General features: G+C 50.0%; 1 protein-coding gene across 1 annotated transcript; it reads left to right on the top strand.

The window, feature by feature from the left end:
• The first annotated feature begins 501 nt into the window (after positions 1 to 501).
• Cd22 (CD22 molecule) lies at positions 502 to 12,500 on the top strand. The gene is made up of 13 exons (XM_050118957.1): positions 502 to 555; positions 743 to 1,123; positions 2,448 to 2,738; positions 5,078 to 5,335; positions 5,475 to 5,738; positions 7,521 to 7,778; positions 8,033 to 8,299; positions 8,382 to 8,645; positions 9,625 to 9,721; positions 9,822 to 9,897; positions 10,343 to 10,461; positions 10,793 to 10,877; positions 11,478 to 12,500. The coding sequence occupies exons 1-13, from the start codon at positions 519 to 521 to the stop codon at positions 11,607 to 11,609; spliced, it is 2,529 nt and encodes an 842-aa protein (XP_049974914.1). The 5' UTR covers positions 502 to 518; the 3' UTR covers positions 11,610 to 12,500.
• The last annotated feature ends 4,638 nt before the right edge of the window (positions 12,501 to 17,138 follow it).

Raw genomic sequence — 17,138 nt, 5'->3', positions numbered from 1 at the left:
CCTCAGAATAGAGCCCAGGCTGGCCTCCAACTTGTAGCAATCCTCCTGTGTTGACAGAGTTTTCTGTCCCACCCAGTACCTCAGCCATTCACTTCCAAATAAATACACAGAGGTCTTCATTAATTATAAACTGGGTGACCCATTAGCTCAGGCTTCTTACTACCTCTTATAACCTACATTAGCCCATAATCCTTGTCTGTGTCAGCCATGTGGCTTGGTACTCTTTATCAGTGAGGCATTTTCATCTTGCTTTCTCTTGGTCTGGGTGACAACTGCAGACAGACTTTTTCCTCTTCCCAGAATTCTCCTGTTCTCGTTGTCCCGCCTCTACTTCCTGCCTGGCTACTATCCAATCAGTGCTTTATTAAAACAATGCAATATAAGTAACAGGGTACAAGACTATTGTCCCACAGCACTCCTGCCTCAACGTCCTGAATGCTGGGATGATAGTCACACACCAACATACCCAGTTTACAGACTAACTCTTTTATCCTTAGGTGCCACCCAGACGTGACACCATGAATGTCCACTGCCTGTGGCTCCTCCTGATTCTAGGTAAGACCCACACTAGCACCTGGCTTTGGAGAGGTCAGTGGGCAATGAAAGGGAATGGATCTGGGGCATGAGGGGAACTGCTGGAAGGCAGTGCACACAGAGGTGCCAAGCTCCTCCTCCCCCTCCTACCTCCTGTGAAAGTCCTCACCCCTCAATAATAATTTCTGACCAGTGCTTTGTTCTTTAGGACACATGGCTTTGTTTGACTCATCACAGACATGGGTGGTTGAGCATCCCCAAACCCTCTTCGCCTGGGAGGGAGCCTGCATCTGGATTCCTTGCACATACAAAATGTCAGATTCCGGTGCCAGACAGCTCAATATCCTCTTGTATCAGAAATACGAGTTTGACAATAAGACCAAGGACTTCACTGGGATTGTCCTCTATAACAACACAAAGATTGGGTCATCCGCTTCTAAGGATAGAAGGGTAACATTCTTGGGAGACAGAAACTCTAACTGTACCCTGGAAATCCTCGAGATACGCGAGAGTGACCGAGGGCCGCTGGGGTTGAGGATGATATCGGGCAAGGACAAGTGGATGGAGCACATTTACCTCAACATCTCCAGTAAGTGCACCGGGGACACTGTGCCCAGTGAGTGTATGTGGGACACTGCACCCAGTGAGTGCACGGGGGGGGGGGACACTGCACCCAGTGAGTGCACGCGGGGCACTGAGCCCAGTAAATGCACACCACACCCAATTCTGGCAGAGGCAAAGAGGGAGGTGAGAGTACTGAGTTGCCTGCTCACTGTGAAGTCTCAAACCCTGGGACCAATGGCCGAGCAAGGTGCCTACTAACAGATCTAAGCGGAAATGGCCGCCAGGTTCTCCCTGGGTCTGTCCCCCTCAATCTCTACCAGTCATATCTACAGGGTGTGGCCAGCAAACCCCACCCACTACCCTGAACTCTCCAGCCCAGCTGCTGAGCTGTGGTCATTCCCCCTCTCCCCTGCCCAGGCCCTTTCCTAAAAACTCAGGCATTTTGGTTACTCACCTTTTTGCCTTCGGCCCTCTTGGATGCTGCACCTGGTTCCCCTCTGTGCCCTCTCTCTCCCCATCTCCCTCTCACATGGCTCAGGGTCCTGTTCACTCTGGACTCTCCCAGGTCTCTCTGCCTCTGACTCTGCTCTCCCTCTCCTCCACCATACATACCCGGGAACAGTCATATCCTTTCCTATTTATTTCTCTTTTTCACTCAAATAGGAGATGTTGACCGCACTGAGATCAATGGCAGCACAAGCATTTGTCCCATTTTTTTTTTTAAAAAAATATTTCTTTCCAAAGAAGATAGAGGTTTGGATTTTCAGATCTCTTAGCCTGTTAGTGACCAAGTCCAAGGCTTGGTTTCTAGGCTGGATGACAAGAGCACAGGGCTCAGACATGGCTGACAACAGCCAGGGACCTACTAGAGCTGCCAGGGCTATGTATCTTAACATCACGTCTGTGGGGTGGGCTAGCCTGGTGGAGGCCTGAGTCCTGGGTCTCAGGATCACCCCACCATAGGGAGGTCTGCTTGGCTGACTCCAATAAGGAGGCTGCCAAACAAGCATAGGCACGGACACCAACGCTTAGCATGCATGCAGAACCAAACCAAAGAATTTCACCCTGGGTGATCCTGAGGCCATTTAGAAAGTAAAGAAAACGAGGAAGTAAAAAAACAGAGTAAATATAAAATACAATTTCCTAGCTTGCTTAGTGTCCCCCAAGGCCTTCCACAGAGAAGTTGAACTGAATGGGAATAGAATGGCCTCGCAAAGGATGCCTGTAGTCAGCAGTCAAATGCTAACTGGCACCCTGTTCCCCAGCTTTTAGGATGCCTGAAGCCAGGGGTGGAAGGTTAGTCTGTGCCCTACTCCCAGCTCCCAGGCCTCCTCTTTCTTTTCTTCCAGAGACACCCTTCTCACCTTCTATCAAGCTGCCATCAAAAGAAATCCAGGCATCCCGAAGTGTCACTCTGACCTGTACACTGAATTATGCCTGCCCTCAGTACCCCATTCGCTTGGAGTGGTCCCTGAAAGAGCCCGAAATCACCCTTGTCAGCTATTCCGTTAAGAATGTCTACACAGAGAGCAAGCTCACCTTCCAACCAAAATGGACGGACCACGGAAGGAACGTGACGTGCCGAGTCTTGAACCATACGGATGTGCTCTCCGAGAACACAGTGCGCCTGGATGTTAAACGTGAGTCTCTATGTGGAAGGACACTACTTTGTCACCTTCTTCCTAAATCCTGTTTTGCCCCACTAAGGTAAGAGGAGTCTGTGTCCATATAAGGTTCAGCTATCAATCACCTGTTTCTAGCATTGGCACAGGCTCCTCCACTGTCTCCTCTGTTCGTCCTGGGTCTCAAGACACAGATTCGTCTTAGCCTCTGCCTTGACTTAAAAAATAAAGTTAACTAGTTGAGTATGAAGATATAGTATGAAGATACCTGGAAATGGGTATTCAGGAGGACAAGGCAGGGGACTCTTGAATTTGAGGATAGCCTGGGCTACATAGTGAGAGACTGTCTCAGAAACCTAAGGGCTGGGGATGTATCCCAGGGGTACAGTGCTTGCCTAGCACGTGTGAGACCCTGGGTCAACCCCCAGGACCACTCAGTCCATCAATCAATTCTCACACCATAGCACACTTTGGGGATCATCTGGTTAGGTTTCTCTGTTTTCCACACAAGGAAGTTTGCACTGCGTTATTTTATGCCCCGTTCATTCATTTAGTCAATTCATCTATGCAATGAATATTTACTGTGGAGCCTGGCATGGTGGTACACACTTTAAAACCCAGCACTCATGAGGCAGAGGTAGGTGGAGCTCTGTGAGATTGAGGCCAGCCTGATCTAAGTAGTGAACTCTAGGATATGGTTATACCCTACCTAAAAGCAAAAACAAAAAAGAAAACTCTGAACTGATTAGGCGCCAGGTCTTGTCTTGAATGCCAACTTAGGTGGAGAAGAGAACACAGCACTGAACCAGGTTTTGCCTGTGTGGAGTGCGCGTTGCAATGGAATAGACACATGAGAAACATATTAGTCAATACAGAGCAGAAATGCCGGAAGGAGATGCATATATTAAAAGAAAATGAGGGTTGGGTAGATAATTCAGAGCATTTTTAGCCAACCTAATAAACCCCCTTCTTAATAGTTAAAAAAAAACCCACACAAACCAAAAAACCAAAAACTTAATACTACATAAATTTTTAAAATATTTTTTAACTTTCATTTTTATGTGTGTGGGTGTTCTGCCTGCATATATGTACAGACATATTGCATGCATGGTTTCCCTGAAGACCAGAAGGAGAAGTTGGACTCCCTAGGACTGGAGTTACAAACAGCTGTAAGCCTCCATGTGGGTGCTGGCCATTGAATCTGAGTCCTCCCGAAAAGCAGTGAGAGCTCTCACCGGCTGAGCCATCTCTCCAGCCTTTGTGTTACGGTTTTGGTTTTTGTTTTTTACTGGAGGGATGGCTCAGTGGTTAAAAGCACTTACTGCTCTTGCAGAGGATCAAATTCAATTACTAGCACCCACATCAGACAGCTGACAACTACCTGGCATTCCAGATCCACAGGCTCTGAAGCCTCTAGCCCCTCCAGCACGAACATACACAAAGAAAACAAATCTTTGTTAAAAATGTTCTGACTGACAAGAATGAGGACTTGAGTTTGATACCCAGAACTCACATTCAAATATTGAGTGTAAGCTAGGCATGGTGGCACACACCTTTAATCCCAGCACTGGGGAGGTAGAGTCAGGCGAGTCTCTGAGTTCAAGGCAAACCTGGTCTACAGAGTGGGTTTCAGGACAGCCAGGGCTACACAGAGAAACCCTGTCTGGAAGAAGAAGGAGAAGAAGAGGAGGAGGAAGAGGAGGGGTAGGAAGAACAACAAAATGTAAAAGTGGCCCGAGCTTGTGGTCTCGGTACTGGGAAGGCAGGTCCGGATGGATCCTCAGGATGCGCTAGCCAACCAGTCTAGTCTAACCGATGAGCTCCAGGTCAGTAGAAGACCCCGTCTCAAAAACTGTAAAGTCAAGATGGGCAGCTCCCGAAGCACAACACCCAAGGTATCCTCTGACCTCCATATCCACGTGGGAATGCACAAATACCTCCAAAAGTTAAAAAGAAAGCGGGGTGATGGATGGAGACTTCTGTGAAGAAGGTGAAGACCCTGGCTGACGAGGCAGAGGGACTAAGGCAGGCAAAGAAGATTCTAAGGAGGGGGAAGAACAAGCGGAAAGGGGCTGAGGTGCAAGCGTAGTGTGCTCACGGCAGTGTCCGAGGACCAAGCCCCCTTTTGAGGTAAGAGAGGAAGTAGGACACTGGGTCTCCTAGAGCCCAGCAGCCAGCTTTGGGGTCACTCTCTGACAGCGCTAGGGGTGGTGGCGGAGGCAAGGTGGTAGAGGAGAAAGGGGAGCAGGGAGACGGGTGGACAAAGGAACCACAGATGTGCAAGCTGCTGCCACCCGAATGAAAAGAGCCGCCGAGAATTCCCTGTCCTTTCCCCCACTGCTCCTCTGTTCCCACAGACTTGCCGCAGCTCACGATCAAGGTCAGTGCTACAGAGGTCATGGAGGGTGACTCTGTGACCATGACCTGCCAAGTCACCAGCAGCAACCCAGAACACAGCCCGGTGTCCTGGGTCAAGGATGGGCACCGCCTGCCGGAACAGACACCCACACTAACTCTGAGTGAAGTGACCAAGAACATGAGTGGGAAATACCGCTGCCAGGCTTTAAACAACTTGGGCACAGGACGGTCAGAAGAAGTGGCTCTCACGGTGCTGTGTGAGTTCCCTTGAAGCTGGCAGGGGAGGTGGGGATAATCGATCCTCGAGGGATGATAATGGAGGCACTGGTACCTGCCTGCCTGCCTGGGTTTGCAGGCTCTGCTCACCTGCCCGTTTGCCTCTGTGACTTCTTCCAGTTCCTCCAGAACCTTCCAGGGTTCACATCTACCACCCACCTGCTAAAGAGGAGCAGTCAATTGAGCTGGTTTGTGACTCACCGGCCAGCCCAAGAGCGACAAACTATACCTGGTACCACAATGGAAAAGAAGTGCCTGGAGAGACACAGGAGAAGCTCTTGATCCCTAAAGTCTCCCTGAGGCATGCTGGGACTTACTCTTGCTTGGCAGAGAACCGCCTGGGTCGTGGACAGAAAAAAGAGGAAGCTGAACTGGATGTCCAGTGTGAGCAGCCAACTGACTTCTGGTTCCTGGAGGAAAGAAGGAAATAGAGAAGGAAGGAAAACATTGTGTAGGGGCTGTGGGGGTGCAGAAGGTGTGGGGGTATAGGATGTGTGGGGGTACATGAGGTATGGGGGTGCAGGAGGTATGGGGTACAGGAGGTGTGGGAGTGTAGGAGGTATGGGGGTGTAGGGGTTGTAGGGGTTCAGGAGGTATGAGGTGCAGAAGGTATGGGGTGCAAGAGGTGTGGGGTGCAGGAGGTGTGGGGGTACAGGAAGTATGGGAGTGTAGGGGTTGTGAGGGTGCAGGACGTGTGGGGGTACAGGAGGTGTGGGGGTTCAGGAGGTGTGGGAGTGTAGGAGGTATGGGAGTTTAGGGGTTGTAGGGGTGCAGGAGGTGTAGGAGTGTAGGAGGTATGGGGATGTAGGGGTTGTGGGGGTACAGGAGGTATGGGAGTGTAGGGTTTGTGAGGGTGCAGGACGTGTGGGGGTTCAGGATGTGTGGAGTGTAGGAGGTGTGGGGGTGTAGAAGGTGTGGGGTGTAGGGAGTGTGGGGGTGCAGGAGGTGTGGGGGTGCGGGAGCATGGGGGTTCAGGAGGTGTGGGGTGCAGGAGGTATGGGGGTGTAAGGATTATGGGAGTGTAAAGGAAGACAAACAGAAAACTAGGGAACTGGAGGTTATAGTTGCATTCTAGATGTGCAGACCAGAGCCTTGGCTTGTGGTAGTTACTTAGTAGATGTTTGTTGAATGAATGAATGAATGTCACCAGCCTGGTGTCATCCTAGCTCCTGAGGAAGCTAAGGCAGAAGAACCACAAATGTGAGAACTGTCTAGGCTCCAGAGTGAGTTCAAGGTCAGCCTAGGCCACTTAGCAAGACGGTCTCAAAAGTAGAAAGGACCCATGATGCAGTTCAGTGACAGAATACTTTCATACAACATACTGGGAAGGGACTGGCCGCATGGCTCAGCAACCGAACACTAGTCTAGAATCCCCCAGTGAGAGCTGGGGCGTGGCTCAGTGAGTGGTAGAGCCCCTGCCTAGAATCCCCCAGAGAGGGGCAGGGAGCATGGCTCAGTAGGTGGAATGCTTAGACCTGAAGGTGGAGCATCATAAACTCAAGGTCATCTTGGCTATATAGCAAGTTCGAGGCCCACCTGGGCTAATGCTAGGGGGGCCTCACAGGGACATGGAGACATAACATCAGGAGAGGCCCTGAAGAAATACTGAAAGATGTGAGTGAGAGCCAGGAGTGCTGAGCTATCCTGCCATTGTTTGGCATTCCTTAGGAAGAGCTTGGTGGTCCCCCACTCAACAGATGGGTAGATGGAGGCCTGCAGCCCACAATCACACAGCTTTAAACAGCGTGGGCTCCAGCCCTGTACCTCAGAGCTGCAAGAGGGATGCAAGAGAGGTTTCATTTGGGGAACAGTGTGCAAAGGCTTTAATGAAAACCAGCTTTGCAAATGGCTCAGGGTGGTGGATGCCCAACCATTTCAGCTATGCAGGAGGCTAAGGAGGGTTGATCACAGTTCAAGGCTGGCCTATACAAATACACAAGATCCCAGCTCAAAAATAAAAATAAAAATAGGGTAGGGTGAGCGACGTGGTTCAGTGGCAGAGTTCTTGCCTAGCTTTTCAAGGCCACGAGTTTGTTCTCTGGCCTGGGAGCAACGTGGTTCAGTGGCAGAGTTCTTGCCTAGCTCGTACAAGGCCACGAGTTTGTTCTCTGGCACTGCAAAGGGGAACAACAGGGCCCACACTTTCTCACCTCTCCACTCTCCTAGATGCCCCCAAGGCGGTAACCACAATTATTCAAAACTCTACACAAATTCGGGAAAGAGACAGCGTGACCGTGGCCTGTCACTACAACTCTAGCAATCCTAAAGTCACCCACTATAGGTGGAATCCTCCAGGTTCTGGGTATGAGATCACACCTGGAATGCTGAGGATTCAGAACGTCAAGTGGAACTCCGAGCCCATCAGCTGTGCTGCCTGTAACGAGTGGTGTTCGTGGGCCTCCCCCGTCAGCCTGAATGTCCACTGTGAGTGACAGGGCAAGGGGTGACCAGGAGGTGGCTACACCGAGATATGGGGAAGGAAGGGTGAGGGGTTGGGAACCTGGACTACAGGTCGGGAGAGAGGATTGATGTAGGACTCAGGACAGAAAGTCCTGGTCCTCGGGAACGGGAACACCAAACAAAGGTGTAGGAAGTCCTAATCAAAGGCACAGGACATTTTGGGGAGACATCAAGAAGGTTAGGAAATGAAAACCTCACCCGAGGTTGTGGCCCTGCAGATGCACCCAGAGAAGTGATGGTCCAGAAAGTGAAGCCGCAGTCATCAGAGATCCGTGCTGGGGAGCACGTCCTCCTCCGATGTGAATTCTCCAGGAGCCACCCAGCAGAGGTCCGCTTCTTCTGGAAGAAGAACGGGAATCTTGTGCAGGAAGGGAAAGAACTGAGCTTCAGCCCCATCTCCCCAGAGGATTCTGGAAATTACAACTGCTTAGTCAACAACTCCATCGGAGAGACCCCGTCGCAGTCCTGGTACCTCCGCGTGCTGTGTGAGTGGCTGGAACTGGGGGCCACGTGCGATGAAGATGAGGTGACCGGCAGTCCTGGCCTGACTCGGTTTCCCCTTCACAGATGCCCCTCGGAGGCTGCGCGTGTCTATTAGCCCCGGGGACAGCATAATGGAAGGGAAACAGGCCACTCTGTCCTGCGAGAGTGATGCCGACCCACCCGTCTCGCAGTACGTCTGGTTTGACCCCAGTAACCGAGACCTTCACGTCTCGGGCCAGAAGCTGAGGCTGGAACCGCTGAAGGTCCAACACACGGGCTCTTACCGCTGCCAAGGTAGCAACATGCTGGGCAAGGACGTGTCACCGCCCAGTACCCTCACTGTCTACTGTAAGTTCCCATCCTCTCTTAGTTCCCTCCTCTGTCCTGGCGGCTACAGCCCTCTTCCCCCACCCCTCCCGTGTCCAGCTCAGCCCAGGCACACCCTGCAACCAACCAGTAGCTCCTGGCTGGAAGGTCACCCTGTCCTGCTCCACGAGCCTGGCTTCCTTCTTCCCTCAAGAGGCCTGCCTCAGCAGAAGCTCTGGGCGCTCCTTGTCTCTCTGTTGCCTTCCTTAGCTTCTTCCCTCTATGTGTGTATCTCCTCCTTGATGACTAAGATCCTCGTTTATCTTGTGATATTTTAGTGTTTTAAACAAGATAATACAAGTGCATGGTTTTTAAAAACGATTTCAAGAACAAAGAGGACACTGAACCCAGACGCTTGAGAGACTGAAGTAGGGATATCACCGGAACTACAGGGCTAGCCTGGGCTATGTAGAAAAAACTGCCTCAAAAACAAAACAACCCCGTCTCTGTCCTCTAGGAAACCTGCCCATACTCTTTCTGTTTGTTTGATATTGGGGTCTTGCTATGCACCCCAGGTTGGTCTTGAACTCCAGGCAATCCCCCTGCCTCAGCCTCCTGGGTGTTGGGATTGCAGAGATGAGTCACCATGCTCTGTTTGTGCCCTGCCTCTTTTAAATGACTGTAGCCCATCCCATCTCTCTAGCACTCTCTTCAGGCAGAGAACTGCTGAGCCTCTTGCTCTGGGCAAGCCTGCAAGGACTCCTGGGGAGCTGGGTCTGCTTGGGTGCCCTTGAAGTTCTGACTGTCTGATCAAACTGCTCTAGGGCAAGGGTCACAGACTCTGTTTGTGACGTGTCTGGGAAATAGCTCTTACTAGGACAAAGAATTGGCCCTTCTCTCCACAACACTCTACCATAGAACTGCAGACAAGGAGTAGGCTTTGTGAAGGGGGACGGGAGGATGCTCTGCGCATCACCGTCTTTTACAAGGTGGGGTGAGCCATTGTCTCTTTCTTCACCAGATAGCCCAGAGACCATCGGCAAGCGGGTTGCCTTGGGACTAGGGTTCTGCCTCGCTGTCTGTATCCTGACTATCTGGGGGATGAAACTTCAGAAAAAGTGAGCTGTCCGCTGTCCCTCCTCCCTCTGCCTCCCCCCGCCCCCAGCCCTTAGCCTGCTGGGTCATCCCCACCTACCCTCACACATCCTTGATCCTTAGATGGAAACATAATCAGAACCAGCAGGGGCTTCAGGAAAATTCCAGTGGCCAGAGCTTTTTTGTAAGGAATAAAAAGGTAAGATGGGAAGATGGAACCGGATGGTGGTGGTGGTGGTGGTGGGGGCATGCCCTTAATCCCAGTACTCGGGAGACAGAGGCAGGTGGATCTCTGTGAGTCCAAAGCCAGCCTGGTCTACAGAGCGAGTTCCAGGACCGACAGGGCTACACAGAGAAAAACCTGTCTCAAAAAACAGAAGTTAAGACGGGAGGAAGGTGAACCCAGAGTAGCCTTTGAAAACAAGAGGTGAGGAAAGGCTGAGGGTACGTGGGCATCCGAGATCTCAGTGATGGAGAAGATAAGGCAGGGGAAGGGCGAATTTGAAGTCAGCTTGGGTTACACTTTGTAAGATCCTGTTGGAAACAAACAAACCAAAAACCTCCAGGGAGTTGTTGAGGGGTCAAAGGCCAGGAGAAAGAAATGATCGGGAGGGAGGGTGACAGCTGCAACCTGTGTCTTCCAGGCTAGAAGGACCCCTCTCTCAGAAGGCCCCCAGTCCCAGGGTTGCCACAACCCGATGATGGATGACAGCGTTAGCTATGCCATCTTGCTCTTTCCAGAGACTGGCGCGCCTAGAGCTGGGTACGGAGGATACTGGAGTTTGGTACCTGCGATTCAGGGGGAGCGTGGGGGGGAAAACCTTGCTTCCCTGCCCGCCCTCTTGTGCTAAGCCCGTGCCAGTCACCACCAGACACTCATTGCATCATTCTTGCTCCATGACAACGGGACCTGTTTCCTTAGATCAGCAGCGGATGCCCCGAGCCTGGCTGCTTGATGCATTCACACGCCTGTTTTCATTGGCGGCTGCCGTGGTGCTGTGCGCACAAGAGACAAGGCGTTTCCCCCCAAGGGTTGAAGTCCAGGTGCTGCTGCTAGGGAGAGCTCACGTGTAGCCCTCTTCTTTCTCTCTCAGTGATGCAGGGACCTCAGACACACAGGGTTCTCCTCCAAACAACAATGACACGGTCACTTACTCGGTGATACAGAAACGTCACGTGGTAAGGAGGCAGAGCTATGGAAAGCTGGGGGATCTGGGGCCTCGAAGAGCTCCTTGGGGGGACACGCTTGACAGATAGTGAAGTTGGGAAGGGTGGCTGTCTTCAGTCCATTTTCCCTTGCTACACTTGAATACCCCTGGTGGTTTATAAAGGAATGAGGTTTATTTTGGCTTATGGTTGGTTCTGGAAATCTAAGATCAAAGAGCTATATCTGTTCATGGCAGAGTCCTGAGGTGACACAAAACATTCATGCCAGGGGGCATATGTCAGAGGGAACCCAACTTTCTAAAAAAATAAAGTCTCTACATTGATTATCTATTAATCCATCAATCTAATCGCCTTCTACAGATCCCACAATCTGTGCGTATCTGACACAGGAAACTCAAGGGACAGGCATTCAGACCACAGCAGTTCAGGCAGAGAGCTGGGCTGGGAGCCAAGACAGGTGCCTAAGGGGCAGAGCATAGCCATTTATAGACAAGATGACCTCATCTGTACATTTGGGCCCCCTGTGGTGGGGAACCAATGAGAGAAGGCATTGGAAGAGAATGCACAGAGGTTGGTCATGTGAGACCTGGCTTACCTTCATCTGTTCTGCAGGGTGACTATGAGAATGTAACTCCAAGCTGCCCTGAGGATGACAGCATCCACTACTCAGAGTTGGTTCAGTTTGGGGCTGGGAAGCGGCCTGAGGCAAAGGAAGATGTAGAATATGTGACCCTCAAGCACTGATGTTGGGAGTAGCTGCAGTAGAAGGTTCTGGAGCTCAAGGAAGACCTATAACTTCATTATCTGCTGTGGCTCAGCTGCTAAGTCACCTATAACTTCCAAGGCAGCTCCCTGGGCACACACATGGGTGTGCAGGCCTGCACAATCATTTAAAATCTTGGGTCTGGCCAGAGCCAGCCAGCCTTCTCTGCACTGATGATGATCACCCACTTGTACAATGCCGGCTTCTCCAAGCTCAGCCATCTGCCACCATCCACTTCATCTCGAGCTTCACTTCAACTAGATGTGTTCCTGCTGTGATCAGCTGGAATTGTCACCAACATTTCTTCTTCTCTGTCCCCTGGATACTCCACCCGCACTCACTAATCTTATTACCCAGTTTCTGGCCCTGGAGAGAAATCCTTAGAAAACATAGAACTAAGGAAGCTAGAGGCACTGTCCTCAGCTGGCTTTTCCTCTACAAATATGTCTACCAGTAAGTCAGGCCTTCCGTGGAGATGGTGCCTTCCCTCTGGGGTCCTGGGCACTGACCAGGCAGGACGACATGGACCTATGTATAATCCACTAAGTATTTCATAATAAAAACAGCGCAGATGTCACATGAACTCTTCCCCACTGGTGACTGGTGCAATTATACTGAAAGCCTGTGGTGGGAATGGTTTTTTGGAACTTGGAGGGAGGGGAAGAGGCCGTGGTCAGTGGTAAAACACCTGCCTAGAATCCCCCAGTGAGGGGCTGGGGTGTGGCTCAGTGGTAGATCTCTTACTAGAATCCCACAGTGAAGGGTTGGGGTGAAGCTCTAGGATATTTGCCTGGAACTCATGAAGCCCTAAGTTCAATACCAACACTTCATGGCAATGGTACCCCCATTTGATCATGAGATTACCCTGAGCCTCTTCCCCTCCTTTTTTTTTTTTTTTTGTAGGATACTGACTGCCAGGCAGGTACTTTGTGCCTGCAAGCTGCCCCTGGGAGTAGCTGCTGCGCTTCCCCCTCCCTTCCTTCCTGAGCCAAATTCTCCACTGTGGACCAAGATCCTCGCTGCCAGTTACTTCCCCTTATCCTGTCCTGTCCTGACACAGCCTAACTAAACTATGCTTTCCTTTCCACAAAAAGTGTAGTTTTTGTTCATTCTGATCCAATGGGTTATAAATATTTGTCATCATTATAGCGGTTGGTTACAAATTATCATTGTTTTGGGTAAGAGAAAAAAACTGCTAGTCTCAGATGTTTCTTGTTGGTACAGGTTTTTATGTAGCGATATTTCTGTTACAGTATATGTATGTTTCTGTTCTTGTTTAAAGTACTATACCCATACAATATTCTAGATTACTAAGGAAAACCACAAAAGGGACTTTGATAAAAGTTCTCATGTTGTCTTTAAAAAAAAAAGACGGTAAGCTAAAATAATAAAGAAAAGAGGAAAAAAACATTGTCTAAAGTAAAAATGTCTGGCTGAGCCAGAATGGGCAGCAATAGGAACTAAGGAGTAGAGTAAGTTGTAAAAGGCCAAAGCAGGGTGTAACCGCCCAGTGGGTCAGTTAGTCTAGGGTTGTAACCAGCCTGGCTGGTCAGTTATTCCAGGGTCCTGAAGAGGCACTATCTGAAAAGACATGGGCGGGAGAGAGGAAACAAGGCCAAGCAAAATTCTCTTGTCAAAGCCTCCGTTTATTAGCATAAGCAGCAGCTTATATAGCCCTTGGATGAGGAATTTGGCTTGGGATGGGGGCAGGGGGTAGGGGCATGGGATCTTGTCGGGGCAGCAATGGTCAATGGTCACGAGTGACACTTGGTCACGAGTGGACACACCTAGTGTTCTCTATGCAAGCAGAATCGTTCCTTTTGTGATTCCAACCACAAACAGTTCTCCAGATAGTTGGAATGTGGGGCAGGTTCCGCCAACAGATAGCTCTCAAGATAGTTGGGTGTGGGGTGGGCTCCGCCAACAAACAGTTCTCAATACAGTTGGGGTGTGGGGCTCTCTGCAAACATCCCCAGGACAATGGTCCCTGCAATACTTTTTGGGGGAAATGGCTCCTGACAGCATGGATGAGATTTGAGCATGTTTGTTAATTCTAGTTGGTTTTCTTCATTAAAAAAAGAAAACAAAGCTAATTCACCACAAAATGTTTGTGTTGGGAATGTGGTCATACTCTTTAAAGGAGAGAGGGGGATAGATCTGTACCCCTGTACCCCTGCCTTCTCCAGGCGATTTGGAGGAGGAGTTCTTTTTTATGCCACCACCCCACTCCCAGGATGAGAGGCCCTGGAGGGCAGAAGGGGAGGAGTGGAGGAGCCCCCCACCTATGCACACATTCTCAGAGGGAGGAGCTGCCCGCCGGAGCTAACTCCATGGTCCTTCCATCTTGCACTTTGGGCCAACCTGATGCTGAGGGCAGGCAGCTGCTAGGCCATTGGTCCTTTGCCATTAGCAACCTTTATAATTAAAAATTACAAAATCCTAAGTTTTCTGAGAAGCCTGCAAGGCTAGTTGACCTGTAGGAGTCTGTCCTTTTCACTCACCAGACCACATGGGCTGATTGATTCCAACGGCTCCAGGTCCTCTTTACTGCTGAGGAGAGGGACTGGATTAGAACAGAGGCTTGGAAATTGGTTCCAGGCCCAGATGGAAGAGCAGCCGCCAATGTAGACCTCATAAATGCTGGATTTCCTGCGACGTGGCCCAGTTGGGATTTCAACACAGAGAAAGGTATGGAGAGGCTGAAAGTCTAATTGGGGGCTTTCTGGGCTGCTGCGAGGTGGCCCACAAATTTGTCCAAAGTTAGTCAGGTATTCCAGGGGCCTGAAGAAACACCAGGAGCATTCCTAGAGGGTTGAATGAAGCTCATAAGACCTATACACCCTTGGATCTGGAAGCACCAGAGAATTGGTCTGCAGCCAGCCTGGCTTTTGTCAGCACCAGATATCTGCCGTAAGTTACAGAGAAGGTTTTAAGGATAAGAGGTTGGCTGAACTCACTGCGGTTGCGGAGCTAGTATCAATAATAGGGAGATCCCAGAAGACAGACAGGTACAGGGGCTCACCAAAGTCCTTGTAGCTGCATCGGGCAGCCCAGAGATTAAAACACAGGCATTGGCCTTTGGAGACCCACCAGGTAAAGGGAAAGGCCTAAAGCAGAGACTGTGTAATAGACCTAGTCTGCAAAAAGACCAATGTGCCTACTGTAAAAAGTCGGGTCACTGAAAAAATAAATGCCCTAAATGACAGGGTTAAAAAACAAAGGTATTAAAACTGAAAAAAAAAAAAAAAACCAAATGATTAAAGGGGAGCCCCTCCCTGAGCCTTGAGTAACCCTAAAGTTGGAGGGGAAACCCATAGATTTTCTGCTGGAAACAGGAATACATCACTTCATTCTAAAGCAAACCCTAGGCAAAATGCCACCAAAATGGTACTGGGTGCCAGGGGCTCCAGGGATGAACCAGTACTCATGGACAACTCAAAGATAGTGGACATAAAATGGGACTGAGTAACCCACTCTTTTATGGTCATCCCTGAGTGCCCATACTGTGGAGGCCCGAAATTATGAGCCTATTTCCACGTTGACCAAAAGTCAGAGAGTTGGGCTTACCTCTAGTTCCTTCAAGGCTACTGTGCGCCTGCCTCAGACGAAGGCCCCACCTAGATGCTGACCAGAGAGTTCTGCTCTCTCAAGGTGATTGTCTACAGGTATGGCTAACTGCCAGACCTTGTGCTCCAGGAATAGAGAGGTAGATCTGTTCCCACCTCAAACAAAAGTCTAAGGATCCAACTAAGTTCCAGTTCCCTTTATGAAAATGATTTGGGATTCCACCCAGGGAGTGGTTTGCCTACAGAATTTGCTCTAGGGCGGGATCTTGACTTGGTGACTTGTTTTGTTCTAGTAACAGACTTTCTGTTGGTATGTTCATTTCCTTGTATCATGTTAATGCAGTCTTTTGTCTTACTCCTAACTTTTGGGTCAGGGGTATTTTAAGCAGTTGGAAATTAAACACGGGTGAATTTTCAGTACTCACTGGAATTCCCTCCCGATACTATCCTATATGCTTCTCTGTTTGATTATTTTCATTCGCCTCTTCATATTCTTTACTTTACTTCTAATCCCCACGCCTTTACCCTGGTGAGAGGGATTTTTGTTGTGGCTGGTCCCCAACACCATACCTACTGTTTGGAAAAGTCTTATTAACTAAGATGGGAGCCTACATCCATTTTGATCAGACTGGAGTATCAGCAACTGATCAAAGGGAGAGCACTATACATGCTCACCACGTCAAGAAAAGAGACCATCCTGAGGGTCTCCAGACCCAGTAACCACTGAGAGGTCAGAGAATTCCTGGGCTCTGTAGGTTTGTTGAATTAGCTCGGCCCCTGTATGAGGCCATGAGGAGGGGAAAGACTCCCCTTGTTTGGACCCCACAGATGGAAAAGGCCTTTGGTGAAATTAAGGCAGCTCTACCGAATACACCTGCTCTGGCACTACTAGATCTACCAGATGTCACCAAACCATTCTATGTGTTCATGGATGAAAAGAAGGGAACGGTCAAAGGGGTATTGATGCAAGCCATAAAAATGGCTAGCAGCCTTCTTGTCTGAAAGCTGGATCCAGTGGCCTCTGGTTAGCCTCCTTGCCTCTGCATAATCGCAGCAACAGCTTTTTAGTTAAAGACCCAGACAAACTAACTCTTAAAGTGGACACCCCCATGCTATGAAGGGGGTCCTTAAACATCCTCCTGATAGATGGCTTCCTAACTCTGGGCTGACTCATGATCAGGCTTTGCTCTTAACCCACCCAGGATCAAATACACCCACAGCGGTGCCTTTGAACCCTGCCATCCTGCTCCCAGACCCGAACCTGGATCAGCCTCTCCATGATTGTCTGGACATCCTGAGCCATTTCCGTGGGATCAGACCAGACCTCAAGGGCATTCCTTTGTCAAGGGCTGAGGGAACATGGTATACAGATGGCAGTAACTTATCTACATGGCAGTAACATATCTACATGGTATCAGATATGCAGGGCAGCAGTTACAACTGAGGAAGAGGTCATATGGACAGGGCCCCGCCTCCTGGGACATCAGCCCAGAGGGCCAAGCTGATAGCTCTAAGAAAGGCCCTGCAGTTGGGAAAGGGAAAAAGACTTAATGTCTGTACCAACAGCAAGTATGTTTGCCATGCTACATGTCCATGGTGCCGTCTACAGGGAGAGGGGATTGTTGACTACAGAAGACTATTAAAAACAAACAGGAGATTTTAGACCTCTTACAGGCCATATGGCTACCCCAAGACATAGCTGTCATCCACTGCCCTGGGCACCAGGGGAAAAAAAGATTCAATCTCAAAGGTAAACAGTTGGGTGGATGAGGCAGTGAAGGAGGCTGCCCTCCAGACAGCAGCCATCCTTCTGGCCACACCAAAGATGGTGACACCCACATTGCCAGAATTTCCAGCCTACACTGACCAAGAACTCAAAAAAAAAATCCAATTATGCACAACAACTTACAAAGAGGAAGGATGGCTCGGGACCCTGGGTAAATG

Source organism: Alexandromys fortis, unplaced genomic scaffold, assembly GCF_014885135.2.
Source record: "Alexandromys fortis isolate MF-2015 unplaced genomic scaffold, M_Fortis_MF-2015_v1.1 scaffold_140, whole genome shotgun sequence".
NCBI classification, from domain to species: Eukaryota; Metazoa; Chordata; class Mammalia; order Rodentia; family Cricetidae; genus Alexandromys; species Alexandromys fortis.
This window is presented reverse-complemented; position numbering and strand designations above follow the sequence as displayed.

Bases quoted from the DNA above. Each gene is read 5' to 3' on its own strand.
- Cd22 (XM_050118957.1), top strand. From the start codon at position 519: ATGAATGTCCACTGCCTGTGGCTCCTCCTGATTCTAG. The intron at 8,300-8,381 runs GTGAGTGGCTGG...TCCCCTTCACAG, and splicing joins CTGGTACCTCCGCGTGCTGT to ATGCCCCTCGGAGGCTGCGC. The intron at 9,722-9,821 runs GTGAGCTGTCCG...CTTGATCCTTAG, and splicing joins GGGATGAAACTTCAGAAAAA to ATGGAAACATAATCAGAACC.